This window comes from Herpailurus yagouaroundi, unplaced genomic scaffold (assembly GCF_014898765.1).
Source record: "Herpailurus yagouaroundi ecotype Mexico unplaced genomic scaffold, PumYag 162, whole genome shotgun sequence".
Lineage (NCBI taxonomy): Eukaryota > Metazoa > Chordata > Mammalia > Carnivora > Felidae > Herpailurus > Herpailurus yagouaroundi.
The window spans coordinates 11,764,834-11,792,099 of NW_024412403.1; the positions used below are offsets into that span (position 1 = coordinate 11,764,834).

Consider the following 27,266-nt stretch of genomic DNA (forward strand, 5'->3'; position numbering starts at 1 on the left):
GTGTGTGTGTGTGTGTGTGTGTGTGTGTGTGTGTGTGTGTGTGTGTAAGAGAGAGAGAGAGAGAGAGAGAGAGATGGGCTACTGTCCAGAAAGTATGAGAGAGAGAGAGAGAGAGAGAGAGAGAGAGAGAGAGAGAGATGGGCTACTGTCCAGAAAGTATGAAAGCTACTATTGCCTTAATAGAGCCAGTTTATAAACTCAAATCTTCAAATTTTATACTCTCTAAAAGGGCACACTTGTTAAGTTCTTGTAGACAATATTAAAACTCAGTTAAATTTTTCTTTTATTTACTCATGTAGGTATTGAATTTTCTCTGCCGTTAATAAAAGAAAATGGCTATCAGAAGAAAAAGACATCTGGAACAAGCTTGGGAAATGGAGAGTATGTGATTAATATTTTATATCAACCAGTGACCTGCGGACTCAGTGCAATAGTTTTGTAGAGGAAACAGCTTTATGAAATGGAAACTCTAACTATAACAATTTCCTAGGGAACAAGTAATCAGTGATGATGATGAAGATGAAAGTTTTTCCTGGCTGGAAGAGATAGGTGTGCAAGACAAAATTAAAAAACCAGACATACTCTCTATCAAGCTGTATCCTTTCAGTTGTGTTAACTAGAAATGATTTTTGTTCAATTAAGTTAGTGATCAGTGTAATGTTGATTGGTAATTTTATTTGACTATAAATCTTAAAATATTTTAAGTTGCTATTTAAACTAATTCGTGGGGCACCTGGGTGGCTTAATTGGTTGGGCATCTGACTTTGGCTCAGGTCATTATCTCGCAGTCTGTGAGTTCAAGCCCCATGTCGGGCTCTGCGCTGACAGCTCAAAACCTGGAGCCTGATTTAGATTTTGTCTCCCTCTCTCTCTGCCCCTCCCTCACTAGCACTCTGTCTCTCTCTCTCTCTCAAAAATAAAATAAAAATATTTAAAAAAAATTTTTTTAACTAATTCTCTATCATGACATTAAAAACCTCCCTAAGTATCAGTAAACCATGAACAATTATTGCTAAACAATTTTTTTAAAAATGAAAACATTCTATATAGAACATATTTTTGACTAAAGAACAAATTTGGTTTTGTTAGGTATCAAATTTCTAGCAAATTCAGAGGGTCAAAGAAATTTAAACAGATAACCTGGGGCGCCTGGGTGGCGCAGTCGGTTGGGCGTCCGACTTCAGCCAGGTCACGATCTCGCCGTCCGGGAGTTCGAGCCCCGTGTCAGGCTCTGGGCTGATGGCTGAGAGCCTGGAGCCTGTTTCTGATTCTGTGTCTCCCTCTCTCTCTGCCCCTCCCCCATTCATGCTCTGCCTCTCTGTCCCAAAAATAAATAAACGTTGAAAAAAAAAATTTTTTTTTAAACAGATAACCTTATAATTGCAACTAAGTGGGATAGCAAGAACATTTCCAGTTCCGAGTGGGAAGAAAGGGTCCCGGGTGATTCAGAACCAGGATGACTTTTTCCCACTGGTATGGGATTTCCATTTGCGAGTTCCTTGACTATCATCTTCAGACGCAAAGAGAAACATGAAGTGCAAATGGACCACAGACCTGAGTCTGTTGTGTTGGTGAAGGGAATGAACACCCTTACATTGCTGAATTTTTTGATAAACTCTAAGAGTTTAATTGCAAGCTCAGGCCCACAGGCAGGACTTCCACCAACCCTCTTATCCCCTGTAGCTTTCCGAGGTGCCACAATGCAAATGCTTAAGGTAATGAAAGGGGGAAAAAAATCTAATTTTCATAAACTGGCTTTTTAAGAAGAACTGAAGAACAAATTCTTGATTTGTTTTTAATAACTCCTAGCATTTTGCATGGTGCATATTGTTTCGCTTTCCTCCCAGCAAAAAAATGCATTGATCTAAAGGTGTATCAAAAGAATTATGTGCAAAAATGAATTATATGAAATGTTTTATTTGAATTATATGAAAATGAATGAATGAATGAAAATGAATATGATTGGCAGCAAAAGCACCTTGGTGTTCCTTTTTTCCCACATGGAAAAGTTGCTTAATCTCATTTTGTCTCACTTCTTAACTGGCGAAAGAACATAGCCAAACATGTTGTGTTAAATTATAGATCTCAAAACCTGTATCATGAATAAGTGAAAAGAGTAGTTGTGTGTCCATATTGTTTTAAAAAATTATGCATATAAATATAAAATACATATTGAACGTTAATAGCAGAATTGAATTTTTATTTTTGTCCAGTATTCTGCATTGAAAATATACCACTGAATTGGGGTGGGAAGGGTAAAAAGGGGTAAAGGGGAGTAGGAAGTATGTGCTTCCAGTTACAGAATGAATTAAGTCAAAGGGACGAAAGGTAACAGTGTCGGGCATATAGTCAATGGCATAATAGTGTTATATGGTGACAGATGGTAGCTACACTTGTGAACACAGCATATAGAGTTGTAGAATCCCTGTTGCACACCTGAAACTAATGTGACATTGGGTGTCAACTACCATTAAAAATTTTAATAAAAATATATAAATCAGGATACCATATTAAAAATTGTATTTTGTAGAACATACTGAGACTGAGTCCTAATTTGGAGATGTGCTCTAGATGGAGAATTAACATTTTTACTCATATAACATTCTTTTGATGTCATATGAACTACTTTGTGCTATACTCACAAGTGTAGTTACTGTCACCATACAATGCTATTATAATACCACTGACTGTATTCCCTCTATGCTGTACCTTTTAGTCTACAACTGTTAAAGAGGGAAACCCAAATGAAGTTACTGAACAAATCTTTAGGGACAAAAGCTTGAGAGATGGTGACCATAATTTTTTCTTTAAATTTTCTTGAAGGCACGAAGTGTAAATGTGAAGACACAAGCTGTTTCTGGATACAAAGATCAATTTAGTTTGGAGATTACAGGTCCTATCATGCCTCATTCTCTACATTCTGTGACCATGCTACTCAAATCTTCACAGAATGGGTCATTTTCTGCTGGACTGTATACACATGAGCCAACTGCTGTATTTAATATCTGCCTGCCAGTGAATAAAATACTGGATAAGGTAAGTAGACAGCTGTAAGCATATTTCATTGTAGCTAGTTTCCTCAGATGGGAGAAATCAGTGATTTGCAATGAGCCAAACTTGTATCTCAGGTTATTCGACTGTACTGTTTATCAGTCACAGTTACTAAGATGAAGGGATAAGGTCTGGTTTTTTTAGGGGTAAATTTTATGAATTTAGATTGTTTTACTCAATAATGACTAAAGAACTTTCCAAACAAAAAGAAAAGGCAAGTTATTTTCATGGCTATCTCAGATCCAGAACTTAATACTGCTAAATACCTTTATTATAAACAACTATGGATATTTAACCAATATTTGCCTTTAATTTTGGACATAGTAAGGTTTTTATTCACGGGTTATAATTAAGACCTTTTTTTTTTTTTTAATTTTTTTTCTTTTATTTATATATGAAATTTATTGTCAAATTGGTTTCCATACAACACCCAGTGCTCATCCCAAAAGGTGCCCTCCTCAATACCCATCACCCACCCTCTCCTCCCTCCCACCCCCCATCAACCCTTAGTTTGTTCTCAGTTCTCAACAGTCTCTTATGCTTTGGCTCTCTCCCACTCTAACCTCTTTTTTTTTTTTTTCCTTCCCCTCCCCCATGGGTTCCTGTTAAGTTTCTCAGGATCCACATAAGAGTGAAACCATATGGTATCTTTCTCTGTATGGCTTATTTCACTTAGCATCACACTCTCCAGTTCCATCCACGTTGCTACAAAAGGCCATATTTCATTTTTTCTCATTGCCACGTAGTATTCCAATAATTAAGACCTTTAAAACTGCCTCATGCTTCTATCATTTGCCAGATTTCTAAAAATGACCAAAACTGTGCATTTCTGGATGCTATTGCTAGAGGTGAAAATTTTTAGCATCAATTTCTATTGATAATGAACTGCCTTTACCTCATAAACATGAATTAGGGCATCTGTTTGTCAAAATTCCCATGGTAATTTTAAAAATCTGAGTGTTCAAGGGTGCCTGGCTGACTCAGTTGGTAGAGCATGCGACTCTAGCCAGGGTTGGGAGTTCAAGCCCTGCTTTGCAAGCGGAGCCTCTGAAAAATAAAGGGGCAGCCAGCTGGCTCAGCCTGAAGAGCATGTGCCTTTTTGCCAGGGTCATGAGTTCGAGCCCCACAGTGGGTATAGAGATTTCTAAAATATATATACATACTTAAAAATAAGCAAAATCTCAGTGTCCAAAGACTGATGTGCTTCTTGACTAACTTGAATACAAATTTCCATAGGAGACACTTCAGGAGGAGCTTGGTAACTGTGGGTTGCACCCTAAGACTCTGGACCAACTTAGTCAAATACCAACACTGGGAAAATCATCTTTACGGCTTGTGGAATTGAGTGACTTCGTTTATAATTGGAGATCCTAACACCAAAGTAAGCCTAAAAGGAATCTTTGAGGAAAAAGCCTTCTAGCAAGGAAATTCAAGATTCTTATACCTTTGGCTCTAAAGTTCATTTTGGAAGTTAAAGGAATAGAACTTTAAAATATTCAAGTGTTGATAAACAGCCTTTTAGCTTAATTTTTATTACGTGCATTAAGCAAAAGGATTAAGGCTTTAAATCAACATTTTGTTTTTACTATTCTGATTAGATAATTCAGGTATAAAGATAACTCCCAACTCTTAAAAAAACCTCAGAAACTTGAATGAGACTTCCAGACCCTTACAAGCTAATTATAAACGGAGTAGAAAACGGAGTATTATGTCAGTGTTGCCTTGCAAATGGCAAATTGAAGTTAAGTATTAATTATCTACTGGCATTTTGTGACCGATGGCATCAGGGCAAAACCATATTTGACAATTTACCTATACCTACAGTTATATGCAGGTTCTAGATTATAAAGATACAAATGTAGACAAATTCGTATTTGTAGACAAATAGCTAATTGTTGATGTCTCTACCTTAGTTGCCTTCATTCTCATTTCTAATTCCTCTATTTTGAAATATATTAAATTTGTTTTTTTTAATGCATGTTAATTCAAAGAGGGGTATTTTGTATTCCACATAGAATAGTGTTAATTGTAAAGTGTGCTCAGCTGTCATGGTAAAGGAGTATTTAATGTTCTTGTAGGTATTTGTGTGTGTGCACGCGCGAGTGTGTGTGTTGTGTGTGTAATTCAAATTTCCTTAAAATAAAAGGACGTAGAAATCAAAAGCACTGGGTAAAGAAATGACAATATTTAGTGAAGAAGTATGTGTTCACTTTATGATCCAAAAAATAAGACACCACATTTATTCCAGAGAAGTTTATATTTGGGCCTTAAGCTTTTGAAAATAAAGTTTAGAGACATAGCATTATGAATACCACTGTAATACACATGAAATATTCTATCAGACCCTAAAAATTAACATAAACTTAAACTTTCTCAGTCAACAAAATAGTGGCTGGGTGCCGATTTTATTAGATAAGTTGGTTACAGCATTTTAATTATCATTTAACGTCTATCTAGGTGTAGCTGAAATTCAAAATGCACATCAAAGTAAAACTATATCACAACTCAATGCCATACTAAATGTACTTGGCCTCTGCAGTAGAATTCTAATCGGACTTCATTTTGACTCCCTTCTCATGGCCCAAGTGGCTTTGATGGGAATGCAGGACTTAGTGCTGATCATCACACAACATACCACTTTCTTTTTATAACCTCTACAAAATTTTAAGGGGAGATGGTGGCATTAGCCCTGTGGAACAGATCTTGATTACCTCAATAACACTGGCCCAGTATCTGTCCAGCAGAACCCATTGTGAACTAGTACAAGGTGCACAGCCCTTCACTGATTACAGGCAAGTGTTACAGCAGCCTAGCCATAAGGAAGGGAGGTTACATCATAGTACAAAATACAGTATAAAAGCGTTATTTAACATTCCACACTGAAGATTACGGATGCCTTCAAACAATCGTTTGGATGTTAGCCACTTAAACAAATACATCACTAAGGTAAACAATATAAACATACCAAAACCCTGTATGGTTAAATACAATTTCCATGGTACAAAAATCAAAGCCTGGAGATGTTTGTACAGATTGCTTTTTACACAATGTCTTAAATTGCCAAATATTTACAACATTAAAGAGGAAATACATTTTGATGCAGAGTAAAATTATCTGAAATGATTAATATAAAACCTCAATCTATCTACGTGAGGCACTCCTGAAGCAAGTGGCATTAGCCATGAGGTCCTTTGGTACAAGGCCCATTGCTTGAAGAACCACAGTAGCTGCTGTGGCTTTAGCATGCTTCTTATTAGGGCTGGCAAAGCTGGGCTGGTAAGCGCTTCCATTTATCAATACCTATTCAAGAAAAACATACAATTGGGCTGGTAAGGGCTTCCATTTCTCAATACCTATTCAAGAAAAACATACAATAAGAACAGCATCAAACTTTAATATCTATTAGCTTTGTATTTTTTCACTAAATGCTAGAAAAATAATTCACAAAAACTATAAAACCCATACTATGGAAGTCAAATTAATCTCAACCCAGAAGCAGCAAATCATTTAGGAAAAGGGACTACAAATTAAGGTCTTCAAATTGAAGGGGCATGGGGAAAGGGGATGGAGAAATCCCTGAAAAAGCTACTAAATTAACACTAAATTAATTCCCCATGTTCCACTAGAAAATGTCAACAAATTCTTCACCAGATTTTGCCCACATCTTTCCCTCCAACATTTTTGAAAAATAGGATATTAACAGGTCATATTAAAGTATACTTAAATATTTAAAAACCCTACCACTTCTACCCACACATCTATTCACTCCCAACCCACAATGTATCAATATTGTGACGATACAGTGCTTTTCCCTCACCCTCTAAGGTTAAGTCATCAAATTACTAGGGGTATATAATTAATGCACAAATTCATATTTACCCTAAAGAGAAAATGTTTGCGATGATCAGGGCCACTATCATGGACCAAGAGAAATTCTGGTGGTTGCCACCTTCTCTTATTACAGATTTCCATCAAAGCAGACACAGGATGTTTGCCTGCAGAGAAAAAAAAAATAACTTGTTAATTATTTCTACTGTCTGTGGCAACAGATTATGAATTCAAGTTGGGGATGGGACAAGAGGAAATTTAAATGTATGCTCACCTGACAGATCTTTCATTGCAGCAGAGAAGTTCCCAGACCTCTTTTGTGCTCTTTCTCCTACTGCAACAAGACCTTTAAAATAAAAAGCCAATGTTCACTGAAAAAATCCCAAAGCATCATTCAAAATTATAAATACAATGATTCCCTCTGTAGGAACCTGAATCTCAATAAAATATTCAACTCCCACTACCCCTGATTTTTATATCATTTGACTTCTATTTTGCTGTTTCAATATATAAATCTTTATGTTTATCATGTACCTTGGTATTAGAAACTGTACAAAAATCAAATGTTCAGAAAACCTAGTATATAAATATGTATATAAATTAAGTGCCATAGTTAACTACAGGTCTGTTTCTTTCTAAGTTTAAAAACTAGAGGCTATTACAAGTGCAATCTAAGGTTTCCCATTCCTTAAAAAATGATGGCTCAGTTAATTAAGTTCCCCAGATGGTGAGGCTTTTAGGCCACACACCCCCCCCCAAAAACACAAAAAGGGAGAGGCTGTCTCTATAGATGAATGTCCCCCTTTTCTCCCCCAGCAAACAACCCCTTTCTGACTTATCAAATGAAGATATTCTCAAAAGACAAACATAATCTCACTGTATAACCTCCCTTTCCAAAGGGATTTAGCTGTATCACTACCCAAAATCAATGCTTTCCTGACTTCCATTTCTCCTAGGGGGAGTTCTTCAACCAGTTCTTCATTAATTCTGCTAGTATGCTTCTCCAAACCCAACACCTGTCACAGAATTCCAAAGATGATGTTCCCTGGAATTATGCAATGCCTTCACAGATATTTTCTTCCAAAAAACCACCTTTTAGGACTCAAAATAATCTATTCAACTTGTAGAAGTAATACAATGTCAATGTGACATAATCAGTACAATGTCCTTTTCTAATTTAGAGTCTGAATTAACGCTTATTAGCACAGGATGATTCTCATGCTATTTCTAGCCTACTTGGAATTATTACCAATAAACTCCCTACAATTTGAAAAAAGTGGCATCACAGTATTCTATGTGGATGAGAATGTAGAATTTCTGAAGCAAAACATTTTATAAGACACAGTTTGGTCAGAGCTAGTTCGTTTCCAATTAAGAATAATTTAACTGCATCATCTCCAACTTAATTCAATTCTCTGATTACAAAGATAATGAAAATTCTAGTGTTCAACTTTACAGTTTTTAAAAATCAGGCTTATCCAAGCTATTGAAATCACATTGAGCCATTTGATTCTACTTAAAACATAATTCCAAGGGAAGAATTTAAAAGGTACCAGCTGGCTGTTCTCAATAAGCACTAAGTGTATTTTTAATACTCAGCAACTGCATGCAAGCTATATAGAGAGATCCCCATGAGTACCAAAGTTCCAAGGTGCCCCAAGAACAAGAAAATACGAAGAGCTAACATTGCTGCCAGCAACTGCTCTACTATTCTCCAGCCCCAATCCAAGAAAACTCCATTATGGAGCTTAAAAAGAGGGATATGCAGACTCCTGATTTCGGCTCAGGTCATGATCTCGCAGTTTGTGGGTTAGGGCCCCACGTCGGGCTGCATGGTGACGGTGCAGAGCCTACTTGGGATTCTCTACTTCTCTGCCCTTTCCCCACTCTCTCAAAATAAACTCAGAAAGAGACATGCAAAAAAGGGTTTATATATAAGGTGAAGACAAAACAGCACTCTAGTAAGAAATAAGGAGAATATATAAGACAAAATATTTGAAAAAGAAAAAAATAAATCCTAGAAACAAGTGTATGTTCCCCATCAAGAGAAAGCAAAATGGGGATTCCATTTCCTAAAAATGAAATATAGGGGGTGCCTGGGTGGCTCAGTCAGTTAAGCATAGCCTTCGGTTCAGGTCATGACCTTGTGAGTTTGAGCCCCACATGGGGCTCTGTGCTGACAGCTCAGAGCCAGGAGCCTGCTTCACCTGCCCCTCCCCGGCTCACGCTTGCGTCTCTGTCTCTCAATAATGAATAAAAGGTTAAAAAAAAAAAAAAATCTAGTTAAAATTTCAGTCACACTGATATAGGCCTACTTCCTTATTATTTAGCATCTTAACTACAACTGCCTTTTAAAAGCCCAAATTAGTGACTTCATCTATATTTATACAAGTTGTCACAAATGGGTTAAACTTTTGTTTCCTAACAAACAGCTGTATATATGCTCCAGTTAAGCATCAAGGATATCAAAATGTAAGAAGATTACTATGTGTGTGTATTTATTTATTTATTTACTTATTATTTATTTAAAGATGGGGCTGCTGGTGGGCTCTGTTGGTACAGCATATGACTCTTGACGTCAGGGTCGTGAGTTCAAGCCCCATAGTGGGCAAAGAGCTTACTTAAAAAAAAAAAAAAACTACGAAGGTAATGAAACCCTAAGTGTTTTTTTTTTTTAATATTACTTATTTTGCAATAAATAAATTTATTTTAGGGGCAAATGAGGGGGCAAAGAGAATCCCAAGCAGGCTCCACAATGTCAGCACAGAGCCCAACACAGGGCTTGATCTCACAAACCGTGAGACCATGACCTGAGCTAAAACCAAGAATCAGATGCTTAACCGACTGACCCACCCAGGAGCCCTGAAACCTTAAATATTAAAGAAGGTATAATAAACATTCCCAGAACAATGTGTTACCTTTTCGGTCTGTCTTAAAATCAACTAGGATAGGTTCCTTATTTCCTTCTTTGTTTTTTCCTAATCCTTCTCCTTCTCTCCAGCCCATTTTTCTCATCAAAACGGCTCCCATTCCTCCAGTTACCGGGGCTGCTCTTAAGAACTGATCCTATCCAAAGAAAGAAAGGTAAAATGTCCCCATTTCAGAGTTAGAATTTGACTACAAATGCAGTGTAATTTTTAAAAAAAAAATCTTATTTTACTTCTAGATCTGATGTAGCAATTAAATTTAAGTTTCTATACTTATATACATACTGTAGTGTGGATGCTAATTATTTTCACATTAACATAGTATTTTGAAAGTCAAATAAGGCAAATAAATGGCAGTTTAAAACAGTAGCCCTCCTGCCCCCCTCCAAAAAAAAAAAAAATTAGAACACTCCTGTTTTCGTCCACTATTTAGGTTCACTGGTATCTCTTCTTAGCTTGCAAAATAAAAAGAAGGCAATGTTAAAACAGTCAATAATATTAATTGTCCCAGGTGTACCTAGTTAATGAATAAAGCCCAGAAATCATTTAGAAATAGTTTGGACACTGAAGCAGCATACTGTTAACATCCCAAGTTTTCTTTCCCACTCTACCTTAAAGCAAGTATAAATATTTAACTTAGAAAATCCCTATGAACCAAAAGGTAAAAATCTTTAAATTCTATTTACACAGTAAGAAATGGACAGTCACATAAAATACCCTGTCATTATACCAAACTGAATTTGAATGCTTTTAAATCCTAGCTTGATGTTAAAAGACTTTTAAAAAACTCCTTAAACGTTTACATACCTAGGCCTCGGTAGCAGCAGTGTTGTGAATAGTAGGGCTGGCACTGACCGGGGCAAGAAGACAGCTACAAGGATTTGGCCCTGAAACAAGTTTCCATACAGAGGGGTGAAAGTTCACAGGTTATTCTGTGAACAGTCATCTCTCTTGTATCCAACCCACTGAACCATAATTTCCATCAAAGCAGCAAACCACTTAATGTCTTAAGATGCACAACTATATACATTAGCATGGTCAACAGTCATTTTCACACATTAAGAAGTAAATATGTGATGCCTCTATTTTAAAGGACATCCATGTACACAGAACAGATGAATTCTACTGTTGATCTTTATTGGCCATTTTCCTTTTAATTTATAACATCTCAAAATCCTGCTTTACTTTCCCCTTGTTCTTAAATTTTAGACTTATGTTCTCTAGCAAATATATAGCAAAAGTCATTAACTTATCAACAGAGGGAGTCAAAAATTTGGTATCTCTGGGAAGAGTATGCATTAATCATTTCCTATATTGATAAGTTAATGCTAAATTTTTAAAATCTTATTTTTACACAGTAGTAAAACTGTATTATTTTTTCCCCCAGCTTTGTAAATTATATGCTGGGGAAAAACATGCCAATGATGTGTGACTAGACATTAAGTACAACTAGGTGCTCTGATGGAAGGAGGCAGCTGTGGAGGTAAAAACATACCCCTGGTTCAGTTCCTTATTTGGTGCAGGCCATGCAGTGTTGATGTATAAAGAGAAAAGTTAGCTGATGCTTGGATATCAACTGCCTTGTTGCTACACACCTAAAATGACTTTTACTTACTTCCAGGTTCATCCGCCCCTCTTTTCCAGGCAACACTCCTAAAAAAAAGGGCAACTGTGCAGAGTATAATACAAAACCCCAAATAACCCAGGCTTCCGACTCGGTTTCCATTCTCTACTATCTTCATGTTTCTTTACCCCATTGTGTATATAGTTCACCAAAAAGCTGCTTAATCTAATGAGTATAATAGTAAACAATACTCATCGGGTCATCAGGTCATGTCCAAATCACTTAATTCCAGAAAATAAAGGTTCTTTTAAATTAATAACCACTTAAAAATGTCTTACTGACATAATAATGGTAAAACTCCCATCTTTTTTCATCTAAGAATGTACTGCAACAAACTAAAAATGAATATGGACTATGTTGGCATTCCATGTGGTTTTTAACATAAAGGAGGGTGTTAGGCTAGTGCAAGGCAAGAAAAACTATGTGATCATTGAAAGTTTTCTAAACACAACAAAGAGACCATTGACAGTGAAGATAAATGATAGATTTCCAGCTAATGACTTTTCCACATTTTTATAAATGTTCATTCCTTCCTTGATATCAGTAGCAAATATTCTTCTGTAAACATATAAATGGGAGTTTTCCTAAAAGCATTGCTTTCTTGTTATTATTTAAAAACTTTCATGAACACATCTCATAATTTATCAAAATGCCTTACATGTACATTTAAAATAATGTGATTGAAAATCTGTCAACTGCCTACATGACTAGAAATCAAAACTTAAAGGGAAAGTTTGCAAGAACCAATTTTAATCAGTAGAAGATTCATTTTTGCAAGTTATGTTAACATGATTTTTAGAACTATATAAGCATTATGGATCAGTACTTCATTATACAAATGAAGACCAAAATTTTACAATGGAATCACATTCAGAAGTTCCGACCTAGTAACGTACAAGACTATTTAATTTTTATCTGCCTAAACACCCACGTAAGCTTCAAGTCTAACTTCCTGAAATACTGAGACTCAAGCTTCAAGATTAAATAGTATTAAAGAATTAAAACTATTGAAATAGGTGTATATAATTCTTCCCAATGAGATGAAGGCCATTTTCAAATACTATCCAAATCACTCTACTTTAAATACTATAATTGGTCCAAAATGAACTCAAAATTAAAAATATTTTTACTAGATTTTCGTTTTTTTCCAACACCGACCCCTAGTAAATGACATAAAAGTTGTAAATTTTTAATGAATCTGGCCATATACTCACTAAACACGTAATAGTGTACCTAAATGTACCAAAAATGGCAGGTAAATTGAGGATGTATCATGTTTTATATTAATTTGTTAATAAGAGGATCAACAGAGATAATGCTATCAAAACTGAAACGTTATGAGATTAAAATATCCAAAGCAACTAAAATCTCATTTTGCAGAAATTCAGCTCATTCACTGGCAATCATAGCAATTCTTCATAGGTGCCCATCACGTTATTAATTATTGCCCTGTGAAGCAGTAATAAGAACTTGTCTTCTCATGACACTTGGGAGACTGAAATTCCAAGTATATTACTTGCCCATGATCACAAAAGCAGTCAGGAGTACAGCGGGATAAAGAAACCTTCCCAATCCTTAGACCACGCAGCCTCCCAGTTTCAGCACTGCCATACTGCCAGTACTCCTGAAACAAATGTCCCATCACCCATCCAACCAAGCCACGTCCCTTCATCAGAAGGCATTTCTTTAGAAAGCCCTTCTTAACCACCTAAGACTCCCCCAACAATGAGGCAGCCGTAGGTGGAGTTCACAGGTCTCACTGCAGGAATCTGAAACCAGGAGCACCTACATCTTCACAGCACGAGGCGTCCATCCTCTCCCTTGAATTTAGGTCTTACATATCCTGTTTTTTCAGGAGATCAGTGGTTCTCAAATTGAGCCTGTGGATCACCAGAGGCCACCAGGGCCTAAATGGTGGTCCACAGATAGCATTCTCCATCCCCACTCCACCCCCTTCACCACCCCTTCAGCACTGCCCCCCGCCCCCCCCCCCGCCCCCAGTCCAACCATCCTCCCCAGCCTTCCGGTCCCATGGCAAGATCACCACATGCAGTGCTAATACTGGGGCCTCCCAACCAACTTGCTATAACCAGCAGCTGACAACCACAGGGATCGGGGTGATCACCAGAAGGGTGAGAAATAAGGGCCAAGAGAGCTTACAAGAGGGCACAGGCACTAAAGAAGGGGAAAGAAGGACAGAGGAGCAAAGAAATGGAAAATCTGGGTGGTAAGAGGGCTCTTGGGGACAGTGATCCACCAAAAATAAACCTGTAATAAAGTATCCCATGATGAGAAAAAATTTGAGAACCACTGCTTTGAAATCATTAGATTAGTAGTCCAACAGGAACTGTGGAACATTCTGAACAGCACCTGAGATACACTGTTAGCATTCAAAACACAGTTTTTAAAAAACCACCCCCAAAAAGACCAGCAGCAGCAATAACAAATAACTTCAGGATATAAACTGAGCGGCTCTTGAGCCTTATTTAAACATTTGCCATTGTCTCGTGAATCAGGTCCATCTTCAGTGTCCATCCTAGAGTATGCACACACAGCAAATTTACTCATGAACTTTGGTTATAGTTACTGGCCTCTCCGTGCATTTTTAATAAAACATTTTCTAAAAAAAATCTTAACTTTGTAGTTGGACACTTTTGTACGTGCATATGTTGTGTACCTTTTTAATCCAGGCTTGGGCACCAGTATTAGCCAACTGTTCTTGTGTCAGAACCTGTACTCCTGTACTTCCGGTGAATTGGCCGGGAATGGAGTTCAGCTGAGCCCAGGCATCAATCTGAAGAAAAAAAAAAAGATGCCTCAATCAACTGAGTAAAATTACTTGTCTAGTCAAAAATGCCCACTGGTTTATTTCACTAAATGAAATGGTTTTATTTAGTTCTTGAAAAGGCTGAATAAGACTTATTCAACTTTTAGAACAATTTGATGAATGCATACATATTTAAAATGTTTTCTTAAAAGCAGCACTTTGGTAACATTCAGTGGGTCCCATTAGTAACAAGATTTGAGATGTACGTCTAACAACTGAAAAGCATTAACGATAATACTCATTCTCCAAAGCATCACATGGATACATGAATACAGAAAAGTTTCATGCAGCACAGGATCCCTGCCCTCTGCTTTATGTAGCTCATATAAATGCAATCTAATAAATGTTATGATCGCCTGAGTTTTTAATTAATTACCTTCTTTGTGGTATTAGAAATCCAGAATTCAAGAGACACGCTTAAGGAGTAATAAATGCAGGGAATTATTCAAACCCAGAAAACAGCCTTCTTTAAAACCTGAGCCCTACATTAATCACCAACATTTATTGTGATGGTTAAAGAATCAGTTGTCCTTCAAAGTATATTTGCTAATAAACATTGGTATTGTTAGGCAGTGTATTTATCTGTCTGAACATGTATTTGTCGTTTCTATATAGATCTACCACGGGAATGTAGAAGACAAAAGGAAAAGCTGTCCACTGTTAAAAATTTAAGTCTAGACTCTGGCCTCAGACTGCCTAATCACTTTTTTTTTTTTAATTCCAGTGTAGCTAACGTGCAGTGTTATAGTTGTTTCAGGCTGACTAACCACTCTTTACTCAGTTTCCTCAGCTGGAAAATGGGACATCATAATAGTACCTACATCTCACAGCTATGATGGACACATAGCTACTTTAATATTCCAGATTACAAACTCAGTAAGAGCAGGGATTTTTTTTCTATTTTAACTCTCTTAAACATTAGTTCCTGCCACACAGTACACAATAAACATTTACTGAGTGAATGACCATGCCCCAAAATCACTTTCATTTAAAATAAGCTAATTACAATAAATTACTTATTTCCTTGGATTTTTAGGACCTACATTTCAACAGCATGCCACAGAATTTACTTATGTCACAACCATCTAATTAAATTCTCATTTAGCAGACATTAAAACTGCTACATACCCTTTCCTGAGCTCGATTTAACATGCTCATGGCTTCAAGGTCAAATGCATTCTCACTTAGTCTTTTCTGAGCAAGTGCCCGTTCACTCATTGCTGTAGAGATGTCCACAGGCTAAGAAAGAAAACATAGATAATTATCTCAAATTATGATAGACCCCCTAAATTCTAAAAAGTGCTCATATCTTTAGTTGCTACATATCAAAAATGAAACAGTAATCTTACATATTAATAATCTTGTAAAGTACAGAAAAGATACCAAGAAGTAAAAGAAACTTGGAAAGCAGATGAGGATCATTTAAGGTAAGTTACACGCTATCAGAAGCAGCAGCTGAACTCAACCCAACATCTGAACTTCAAATTTCATATTTTCTACTGTATTTTCTACTGTATCAAATTATGATCACATAAAATTGCACAAAGAACTTAAAACTCTCTAGCCTTCACTAACAAAACAGTCATTTACAAAAACTGGTACTTTTTTCAACTGTTTTGGAACTATTAATTTTATATTCATGAGCAATTTTCATCTTATCCTATTTCTTTTTAGCATAATGTTCAGAAGCAATAAGGTTCTTGAGTAAGCAAGCAGAAAACCACTATCAGGTCAGTTGGTCTTTTACTCATCTGCACATCTTTTCACCTTCTTGCAGTTGCTCAGAGATACAGTTTGGTCTTAAGAATTCCATTTCTTCAAAGAATGTATTTACTATATACATAAACGAATCCTTTGTTTTCAGTTTATATATATTAATGACCCAAATTAAAATATTTCTGGGGGGGTACATAACAACATGAACCAACACATTTAAAATTAAATATGTCTGAAATGTCTTAGGTCCTCCTTTTCAAAGCTCATATCCTACCTGTAAAAATGTTATGCTAAGCAGAGGTGACTTCATGGTTTAACTTTTTAAAACGTTTCATAATGTCCAGAAAAATTCTTAAAGAACAAATCCCCAATTTATCAGATTTGTGGAAGGCTCAACCATAAAAGGAAAAACACATCAAGTAAGTATTTGATGTTCTTTGTTCTGATGTTAAGAGCTCATGTTGACTTGTATCATCACCAATTCTTATTACTTATTTTTCTTCTAACACAACCCATTAATATTTCCTAGTGATTTCACCCAAGAAAATTCATTTTTGGAAAATATTTGACATGAAAAGGTTTTCCTATATTCATATGCAAAACATGATTAGAGGTACTGCATGGATATTACAAATATAAGGAAGTCAGTAATATAAATTAACAGCTAAGGATTTTTCTTAAAGCTAACGGCTACCTGTAATTTAACTATGTACTACATATGAAATACTTCTTATAAAATAAAGACCTATATAGAAGGGTGTATGACTCTAAGAGAACAATTCTACCTTACACATAAGGATATAAGAGAATAATTCTACCTCAAGCATAAGGATTACTAGTCTCCCTTTTTCTACCTTCAGAACCCCTTATTATTCCATCATTCTTCGTTATCTTGCTGAGTCATCTCATAATACTCCCCCAGCAAAATTAAATTTTTTCTTCCACATAGATTCTTATGTATTGCCTTCTTAAAACGAAAGCAAAGCTAAATTCATTCTGTAATTGTTAAGACTGTTTACAGATCCCATGAAAGATTTTAACTGTCAACGTAGTAAATTATCCACACTAACTAGAATATGTCTGGGGCCTATAAAAAATACTCTAAGCAGTCACAATTAAACACTAAAACTCTAGGGGTCTTCACTTGTCACTTTTTTGAGAATTCTGATCAACTGCTGGGACTTTAAATAAATGGGAACCCAAATATTTCAGGCCAAAATTTACATTCCTTTGGCCTACCTTATGTGTTTCCTAAAACTGTCAGGTAGGATTACTGATGCAATTTGAAAGCCCAGCAAATATACCTCAAGTACTGTTCATTAACCTTGTCCAAATTACTTTGGGTAGCAGTCTGTAAATCTGAGGATGTTTAGGTATAAATAACAGGTTTTTATTCTGAAAAAGTCTAAGCTTAGAGGTGATAATGTGGAAAATCGATCTACTGACTACTTCAAGCCCTGATCCCCAATTTCCAGCTATAAATTTAGCCATGAAAATGTAAAGATGGCTCTAAAAGCTCCCAACTTCTCTAGAATAAAATTCTTCCCAATTAGAAAACAAATGAATACACACCTATGATCTGAAGACCTATCTTCATATATTTTTTAAGTCTTTAAGCAGATAATCTAAATGCCTCATCATTTATCCCCAGGATGAAACTTCATTCAAATCTCAGTAACATTTTGTTACATTCACATCTCACTCTGGAAGAAATTTTAATATAGCAACCTTGATGTTTAAAATAAATTTACTTCAGATAAAATGATAACCAGTTTTTTTCCTGACTACAACTTAATTCACTCAACAGGCTTACCAAGAGAGTAATCTTACTATTCATTTTTTATTCATATTTTTAAATGTGAAGAACATACTCAAAATAAAATGAACCAGGATTATCTGAACCTCTTAAGGATCCTCAAATGTTTGAATCAAAAAAGCATGTTTCCAGGTTTTCAAGGTAATTCAAGATATGTAATAACGTATAATCCCCAAAGCACTAATATTCAAGGACTAGACCAAATGTCACGTATCAGTATTGAAACTCTCATTAAATATCACAGCTACCCTTTAGAACACTGGTCAGTAGTATTTTCTACAGTGACAGCTAATGAGCACTTAAAATGTGGCTAGTGCAATTAAGGAAATGATTTTTCAGTGGCTAGTGACTACTCTACTGGACTATATGGTGTATGTGTGTGTACATAAACACTATACAGTGGATCATACTATGTAGTGGAGCTTCAGAGCCTTAACCATCTTTCAGTGTTGCTCAGAAAGAGGGATAGGTTTAAGGTACCGAAATGATGTTAAAAAGCCCTTCTAAAAAGTAGGAAAAAATCTTAAATTTGATAGAACGCTATTATTAAGTGGTCATCAACAAGCCTCATTTGTTTCCACTGTTATACTACAAACTTTTAATCTAATGTATTAAGTCTAATTATGATACTATAATAATATTCTAAGTATTATAATTGGGGAAAATGTTGTTTCCTTTTCCCTAGGACTTGTTTTAAAAAGTGAAATCTACCTCGAGTATCCAATTCCAGTTCTCCTATAGTTAAAAACCTGTCCACGTTATTTCATTTCTCTACTACAGCAACACAGCAGATCACTTCTCCTATAATCCAAAAGTGTCAGAAATGAAATCATAATGTAACATGCATTTCACAGCCTAAGTTATAATCATGTCCTTTCTGTATCTTCCTCATTTAAAAACCCTTCTAAGTCAACTTCCTTACCCCTTTTGTTAACCCAGCTGTTTACATAAATACAAGTATCTCAGGGGCATTTCTTAGAAAGTCAATTAAAGGGCTAAAGAGAATTATTAGGAGGGAGTCAGATAGGGAAAATAAGCCCTATAATATGAATTGTATTACTCTCTACCTAGACAATTACAGGTATCTTAAAACAGAGAGTATAAAAGGAAATGTTTAATTCAAAAAAACAGAATTAAAAAAAAAAAGCATCTGATCTGTACGTAAAATAGAGCTTTAAGATACTTATTAGCAAAAATTAATAAATTACAAAGAGGTTCATCTAGAAAAGAAAATGACAACTATAAAAACAAAAGCCACACAAAATACAGAATACCTCAGTTGTCATGGGTTTGGTTTTAAAATGTGAATTACGAATCTTTTATTACACCATATGGAATTCTCTAACATAACTCCTATACATTTAATCTGAATAAACTAGAATAAGAAAAACAGGTAACCTATTAAGTTGTTCAAAGAAATTCAATGTTAATCACCCAGGAGAATCTAAGGAAAAAAGAATGAATAGCAAGGCTGTATTTAACCATTCTAGCACTGCCAGGACCCATGTATTTAATTTTCAATTAAAATTTACCTCTTACCCCAAGAACTTAACTTTCCTAAAGTATAAAGTTGGAACTTCTATACTTGAAGAACTTCTATACTTCCACTGGGAAGTGGAAATATGTTTTAATAAAACAAACCAAGCACACTGAGACAAGAATCATCTTAACATGTAAGCAATTACTAGACCTTAATGGAGAGCTACCTCTGGACCTCTGATAATTTATGATTAATAGTAAACCCAAGGAAATGTTATATCAAAGATTACATTTAAATCTTCTACCCAATAAGCCTCTAACTTTATTAGCAAGAATTAATGCCCCCAAGGACACTTTTTTTAAATATTAGTTTTCCACCATTTTTGATTTCACTGTTTAAGAATAAATCAAATTCACACACATATGGTCAAAGTTCTGTAGACACTCCTTACTGAGGATGATGCTGGCTGGCTTCTGGGTAGGAAGACGATGCTATGGCAGTAAGGCACAGTCTGATGAGCTGATATTCCATAAGATACGGATTTATGTTGATCCATCCACATCTATCCACTCACGTTTATGTCAAAGAGCACTCATGTGCAAGACAATTGGTGGGGTTAAGGATTACAGCAAAGCTGAGACCAAATCTGTGATCTTTGCCTAAATGTTTTATGCTCAAAACTAAAAAACCACAAACTCCATTTATATTTATTAAAATGAAAAACACGGATAGGTTAAAAAATAAGTAAATACTAATCAGTTAAAACAGTGACCATTTGAAAGAACTTTCCTTTTACTCTATAAAAGCCTTTATTTCAACCCCAGACAGGGAATCAAAAGGGTCAACGCTCCCATGTCACCATTCCACAAACATTGGTATGTAGAACGTAATCTTACAAATACATGTATTTGCAAGATACCGCTAAATAACTAGGACTAAACGTTTTATATTGTGACCACTTCCTCTAGGTGTTTACTACTATTGTTAGGTAAAAGCACAGAGACCTGAAAGCAAAACGAAACCATGCTTTTTCTCTTGTAAAATTTTGGGATTGTTTTTGCTTAAAATTAACCTATGTATTTTTTGAGTCTGACTTAAAGAATTCTGGTATCATATAGTTGTATATATCCTCCCACAGAAGAAATCCGCTTCATTTATTTAGTTTTCCGACCTTTTTCTTCTGCTTTAATGAAAGACTGCTTAATATAAAATTTGAATACCCAACTTCTCCCCCTGGGATTTCTTTGGAATTCCCCCCCAACTTTTAATTAAAACTGACAACTACTTTTGATGACTGATAAGGCTAAGGCATCACAGGGTCAGTGTTAAGACTGAAAATGGCAGAGTACTGAATTTCAAACATATATATACAGACACGTATAGATAAAGTTTCAATAAAAAATACTCATCAGGATTCACTAAGCACTTTCTGCATGTTCAACTGTGGTTAGAATACTTATAATCACTTCTCAGGAAAATCCCTTGGAACTTTTCAATTATTTACAGGGCTTTACTCAGATGAAAAATTTTTCTCACATAATCTCCCTATGTTTTCCAACTCTATTACATGCTTAATCTGCAAATTACTAAAAGCGTATGTATCAGAATTTCTAAATCAGTCTGTACTGGCCCTCTTACCATGATTTATATTCAGCCTACTACAAGATTTAAGTCAATTGCAGATGTCAGTTAACCTTTCCCTCTTGAGATGTGCAGGTAGTCTAATCTGGGGATTAGCAACTGAGCTACTGAACTGGTTTCACTAAAATATTGTCTAAATCAGCTATCCCTTCCCCACTGGTGAGAGTATAACTTGCTTCAACTACTGAATCCCACATAAATACAAATCATCACTGGTGACCATAAATTGCATTGGTTAATTAGCGTGTCCAGCTTCATTGTATAGAACTTGCTCTCTCTTAAAATGCTGATCAAAAAAGCACAATAAAAAATGTCACCTGTGAATAGCTCAGGGGAAAAAAAATACTATCAAAAGAATTCTGATTTGGGTTCTGTTCACTTTCTGATTTTATAAACAACAGGATTTATTTATTTGTAATAATGGAGGTGTTTAGTGGAAGACGATATGGCCAATGCAAGGAACCTGAGGTGGAGAGAACAGGTCTCTCTGACCTACATATCCCAGAACTGCAAGAAAAGGAAGTGGGGAAGAAGTCCCACATTGTAAGGGCATCAGATTATCTAGTCCAGTCCTTGGACAAACGTCTGGGCTTTGGAACCAAGGGCAAGAGGTGATAACTAATCTATAGTATCATTTAAAACTCCCACCCACCCTAGTAAGTCTCCACCCTCCCAGATCCCCCAAGCGTGATTTTGCACAACAAGTTAAATAAAAGTAAACTGTTTATTAAAAGATACAGCAAAGGTACAGATACAGAGATACATACAAAGATACAGATATATATATATATATATATTTACATATATATACAGTCTTGCTGTTTTCATGTGCACTATATTTAGCAGCACATTATTTAATCAGTCAGCATTTTAATGGGGTTGTTTTGACACTTGGTGTTATTACTGCGTCATTTTGACAAGATACAACTATAGCCTCATGGAAATTTCAAGGTGTGAATTCCACTTCTCCAACTTTTAATAGTAGCAAAGAGGGGAAGGAGAAGGGAAATGGAGTACCAAGGCTGAGCATTAGGTTAAACACAAGAATTCCAAAGGGCCAAGGTAGCACAGGGAAGGGAAAATGATTAAAATTAAAGGTTATCTGACAACCCAAAGAAATAGTAAGAAACCATTATTTAAGGGCAATGGGCTATGTTATATATCCAAGATGCTCACACATCAGCCTACAGTGACCTTTTCCAATCCAGTTCTTGTGTTGAACCTGAGGATCTGCCTCTCTCTGCTCAATCCCTCCACCCAGTAAATTTGCTACCACCAAAATCTAGAGCTATAGAGCCTCGAAGCAAAACGGGAAGCTAAATAGTTGTACCTTGGGCTACCTTCCCATAAGTGCAAGGAGGGCCCAATGTTGGGTAGGGATGTGATAACACTGTTCTCTGCAATTCGATGCTTTTCACTTTGTGGCTTGGTTCCACAAAGTGAATTGCATCGAGTTACTGTCAAATGAGAAGCTGCGGGTTGTTTCATCTGTCGTCTAACCCGGCCCTGCCGTTTAACCCGGCCCTAAGAAGAGTGAAACAGAAGCCAAATCAGATATAAAGTAACAATAAAATGGGAGATTCAGGTATTAAAAACAAAAAACAAAAAAACACAATATTCCTCTTACTTACCTCAGAGGGCAAATTGCTGCTGAAAACATTATCATCATCTTTGTTCTCTTCACCATTTTTCTCTACAGGAACCCACTCTCCATAAACACTATCTGCTTCTTTTTTTCGATGTTGAGATCCAGATGACACAGGAAACTCTTTTGTTAATGTTACCTGGCTTTTTGGTGGAGTTGGTTTTGCTGCAGCAATCTAAAACATAATGTGTTTCCTTAATTAACACTTAAGAGGTTGTTCAACATAATCTGAAAATAATTGTTCACTATTTCTCACAGTATTTAATAAAACATTAAAACAATTTAATTCCGTTTGAGTTTTATTTAAATAGTCCCTATGCTATTTCATCAAACCATAAACACTAATACTCACATTCAGATTGAAAAAAATGGGTTTGGGTTCACTGAGTTTAAAGGGATGATGATAAAAGGGAGGTTCTTCTTCTTCTTCATCCGAAACATGAGGCTTATTCACTATTACATCATCATCTTCTTTACTCTGTGCGATCTGTTTGCATTTCTTAAAAAATAAAAACAAAAGATAAATCTTACACTTTATGTGGAACATGTAGTTTTTTTAAAAAATCAAAAACCACATAAAATCAACTTTCAGAAATAAAATAAGATAAACAGGTTGTAGGTATGTAGCTTAGCTTATCGGCTATTATTTAAACACACTCTAGCTGTTCAGTCAGTCAACAACATTTATTGAGCACCTACTATGTGCAGAGCACTGTACTGGGCACTGTCCAGGGAATACAAAAAAAAAAAAAAAAAAGTAGAAGACATGGTCCCTGCTCCCAAGGAGCTTACAATCTAGTTCAAGAAACAGAATTACATACACATGAAATAATTGAGGAACGCTTTTACAGAGCAACACAATTAACAAGTGCAAAATGATATAATACAAATGGAATACATAAGTGCTGAAAGAATAAAAGCTTAAGAGAAAACAGAATCAGGCAGAATTTGATAACCAAGGGCTATTCCTTGAAGAGTTCTAAGCCAGATTTTCATAGTTAAGAACAAGGACTGGCAGGAAAAGAAAAAAGAGTCATCATAGTTAGATGGTGGTAAAAAGGTGAGAAACTTGTATTAGAAGGAACAAGAGGGCTGAAAACGAGGCTTAAAAACATACAGGGAAACACTAAGTGTTCACAAGGTTTTAGAGAAGGAGCTTAGATTTGATGAGCAAGTAATAGAAGCCTTCACTAAGTCCTTAAATTAAAAAAAAAGTTGTAATTCATATTTCAATAAATCTAAGTGAGGAAACATTAAGAAACTATATGAACCCCCAAATGCATGGCAAAATAAAAACTTTGAAACATGTACAATTGGGCTAGATGGTCATGTGTCTCTCCATAAGTGTTTTGTAGGTTGAGTCTCTAAAGGAACAAAACTCAAGAATGGAAAATAAGGCATGATGGAGAGGGTGTTAACTGATGAAGTCTGACACAAAGCAAAGTCAATTCCTTCCTGAGAAGCTAAGGAATAGACTCCATTACCTGGCTTTATAAAAAGGTCAGAGTAAATTTGGGTGGACTTGTCTATACAAGCAGTAGAATTTGTCACATCCATTATCAATTGAAAATGTTACAATAGGATAAAAAGCTCAATTGGCCAAAAAACACAGAGTATACCAAGCCTGTAACCAAGGGGAACAGAATATATTAACAGTTGCAGGCTGGCATAAGGCTAGCCAATAACAAGTTTCAATATATGAAACAGTGTGGTATTTCTGGATCCTAGCAGCAGTATTTCAGCGTCCTCCCAAAAAAAAAAAATAATAATAAAAATAATATTAACAAAACAAAGCCAAAAAAAGCCTCAATTGAAAAGATCAAATTCTTAAAAACAGAAACAAGTGTGTCTAAAATATATGTTACTGCCAAAACCCGAACCGCAGGAAGAACTGATAATGGCCGGCCATTATCACCAATGGCTGGTACCAAACAGCCAAAACCCGAAATGTTGATGCGTAAGAAGTTCCTTTCAGGCAATGGCCAGCTATTCTCATTAATTTCCAAGCTCCGGTGGCAAAAGATCATTTCTGAAGATTGTCTGTGTCTTTGCGTATATGCAGTACACTCGTGGCGATCAGTGAACACGTCGTGAATGGAAACGAAACTGTAGGCGAGCTTCTGCGTGTTGCTCACTCAACACCTCCTCCATTCAAACGAACCGTCCCACTCCTCAGTCAGTTTGGCTTCTAAAACTGGAAAGCAAAAGTAATGGGAAGTAACTTTTAGCTAGCGGAGCTTAGCCATCCCGGATAATGGCCTGCTAAACAGAGCTTCTGCCGCTGCCACATCTGTATTTCGGGTTTTGGCCACTCGGTGCCAGCCATTATCAGTTCAGCCCACAATTCGGGTTTTGGCACGCTCCAGAGTCAACATCACTGAAATAATCCACTTAAGAATGTAAACAAATTCTGTCTAGCTTACCTCAGTTAGTTCTTCTATGGTAGCTCCTCCTGACTTTTTAGCAACTTTCTCTTCTATTGTAGGTGGAGGTGCAGGCTTTAGGTTTGGCGGTAAAGGAACACCAGCCTTAGCACACATGGCAGCTGCGTTAGCTTTGGCTATTTCAAGTAATTGAGCCTTGTCTGGAAGAGGAAAAATATAAGCAGTTTTCCCATAAGACTAATAAACACATTTTATTCTATCTAAAATCTTATACACTAACAAAATTAAAGGCATCAATTTTCTGCCCTAACATACAGTTGTGATCAAATCACTCTTCAGGTCAGTTTTTAAGCAAATGCCCCGATTAAGTCCACGTTTGGCTTCCCATTCACACACTACACAAAATAGCTAAATTACCGAACCCTGCTAGACACTCTAAGACACACACACACACCTGAACAGCCCTCTTTGTTTTCCAAAAGTATCATGCCCTTAAAATTACTTTCCTTCTAATATGGCATTTTAAATTACTCTTTAAGCCCAAATTCAACCTCTTCTAACAAGCCAGAATTTAACACTCCTCTTCAGTGTGCTCAAAAGTGCCCTGACTATACAAGTAATCATCACATTCTGCTCTTTCTGGCAGGTTACTACTTGGTAAAACAGACATACATGCATTTTATCCACATCTCCTCTACTAACTTGTAATCGCTTCAAAGATGTAATTCTGTAAATAAAAAAAAGAACTCGGGGCGCCTGGGTTGGTTAAGCATCCAACTCTGGATTTTGGCTCAGGTCATGATACCAGCATCATGGGATTGAGCCCAGTGTCAGGCTCTGAGCATAGAGCCTGCTTGAGATTCTCTCTTCCACTTGTGCGGGTGCACTCTCTCTCCCTCTCTAAATTAAAAAAAAAACAAAAAACCAACAACCCAACTTTTGCTTAACTGAATGAATTTTCCCTTACTGTTCTGGTCTTTTTCTTTAGACAACCCTGACCTGGAAATGTCGAATCTACTGACATAATGATAAATTATCCATTATTGCAGGTAGTCATGCACTATCCATCCACTTTTAATCATCCCTGCACACTTGTTAAATCAAAGGGAACTAGAGCACTCTATTTTAAAAGGCAGATTATTAAAATACTAAAGTCAATCTAATAAACTTAAAACCTTATTTTGCTATTATCACCAACCCAGATAAAAAAGAACTCCCCACCGTGCAAAATTCCCTACTCACTTCCATTACCCGTTATACCAATCAGAGTTACCTTTGCACACATTTAACAGCCTTGTGTTGCCATTTTCAATCGTGGAACTTATTTAAAAAAAAAATACACACTGTAATTTCAGGCTTGTGTTCAAGGATCTATGTTGGCATACATGCAGTAAAACAAGCTCAGCGTATACCAGCCTTATCTTTAACTAGACTTCTACTTTCCATTTTCAGTTACAGGAAATAGTTCAAACTTCAAGTATGTAAAAACATTCAAGTATGTAAACACCTTGGTTCTAATACACTCCAAAGCACATCTTTTTAACTCTAATTACTAATTTACTTATCCCTAAGTTTTCTAAAACCCATAATCTAATTACAGTTGACCCTTGAACAAGAGGGGTTAAAGGCACTGATACTGTCGTACTTGAAAGTGGCATGTACTTTTGACTCCCCCGAAACTTAACTACGGATAGTACACCACTGACTGGAAGCCTTACTGATAACATAAACAGCTAATTAACATATGTTTTGCATATGTATTACATGCTGTCTGCTACAAAAAACATTAAGAAAACCATTAAGGAAAACACATTTACAATACTAATACTTTATCAAAAAATTCACGTATAAGTGGACCCATCCAGTTCAAACCCATGTTGCCCAAGAGCCACCTATATGGAAATTTAAAGATATATTTACCTAAGCCAATAACCCAAAATATTCCATTTGACTCAAAGATCAGAAAAAATGGATTTGTATCATCCTCTATTACAATGCCAATAAATTTTAAAATTACTTACTCAAATCCGTCAGACGTTTAGGTGATCTGCCTCTCTCAGAAGACCTGGATCGTTTACGACGAATGGGAGATCTGCTAAACCTTCTTCTCAAAGGTGTTCGTGATCTCCTTAATCTTACTGGTGAGATACTAAAGCTTCGTCTCCTTACCACAGACCTTGATCTTCTCCGGCGGCTTGGGGTGCGGCTGCGGCGGCTAGGGGTGCGGCTGCGGCGGCTAGGGGTGCGGCTGCGGCGGCTTGGGGTGCGGCTGCGGCGGCTTGGGGTGCGGCTGCGGCGGCTTGGGGTGCGGCTGCGGCGGCTTGGGG

At 36.3% G+C, this 27,266-nt stretch overlaps 2 protein-coding genes across 8 annotated transcripts in view; one reads left to right on the plus strand and one right to left on the minus strand.

Annotated features, from left to right (window-relative positions):
• Nucleotides 1-15,987, plus strand: part of DONSON (DNA replication fork stabilization factor DONSON) — a 21,587-nt gene extending 5,600 nt beyond the window's left edge. For 2 of the 3 annotated variants that reach the window (XM_040484008.1, XM_040484010.1), the window contains 5 exons: nucleotides 300-381; nucleotides 491-595; nucleotides 1,517-1,715; nucleotides 2,824-3,036; nucleotides 4,288-5,035. In XM_040484008.1, coding sequence (XP_040339942.1) covers nucleotides 300-381; nucleotides 491-595; nucleotides 1,517-1,715; nucleotides 2,824-3,036; nucleotides 4,288-4,425 — 737 coding nt within the window. In that variant the 3' untranslated portion in view covers nucleotides 4,426-5,035. Of the gene's footprint in view, nucleotides 1-299; nucleotides 382-490; nucleotides 596-1,516; nucleotides 1,716-2,823; nucleotides 3,037-4,287; nucleotides 5,036-15,931 lie in introns of those variants that run through there. The other variant, XM_040484009.1, reaches the window with a different exon arrangement.
• Nucleotides 5,290-27,266, minus strand: part of SON (SON DNA and RNA binding protein) — a 33,040-nt gene continuing 11,063 nt past the window's right edge. Inside the window, exons 3-12 of one of the 5 annotated variants that reach the window (XM_040484000.1) lie at nucleotides 26,961-27,266; nucleotides 24,979-25,139; nucleotides 22,908-23,054; nucleotides 22,542-22,730; nucleotides 15,386-15,496; nucleotides 14,108-14,224; nucleotides 9,798-9,945; nucleotides 7,154-7,225; nucleotides 6,931-7,046; nucleotides 5,290-6,351 (exon numbers count right to left, since the gene is read on the minus strand). The exon at nucleotides 26,961-27,266 is cut by the window's right edge and continues 5,685 nt beyond it. In XM_040484000.1, coding sequence (XP_040339934.1) covers nucleotides 6,193-6,351; nucleotides 6,931-7,046; nucleotides 7,154-7,225; nucleotides 9,798-9,945; nucleotides 14,108-14,224; nucleotides 15,386-15,496; nucleotides 22,542-22,730; nucleotides 22,908-23,054; nucleotides 24,979-25,139; nucleotides 26,961-27,266 — 1,526 coding nt within the window. In that variant the 3' untranslated portion in view covers nucleotides 5,290-6,192. Of the gene's footprint in view, nucleotides 6,405-6,930; nucleotides 7,047-7,153; nucleotides 7,226-9,797; nucleotides 9,946-10,613; nucleotides 10,694-14,107; nucleotides 14,225-15,385; nucleotides 15,497-19,136; nucleotides 22,435-22,541; nucleotides 22,731-22,907; nucleotides 23,055-23,220; nucleotides 24,750-24,978; nucleotides 25,140-26,960 lie in introns of those variants that run through there. The other 4 variants (XM_040484001.1, XM_040484002.1, XM_040484003.1 and 1 more) reach the window with 4 other exon arrangements.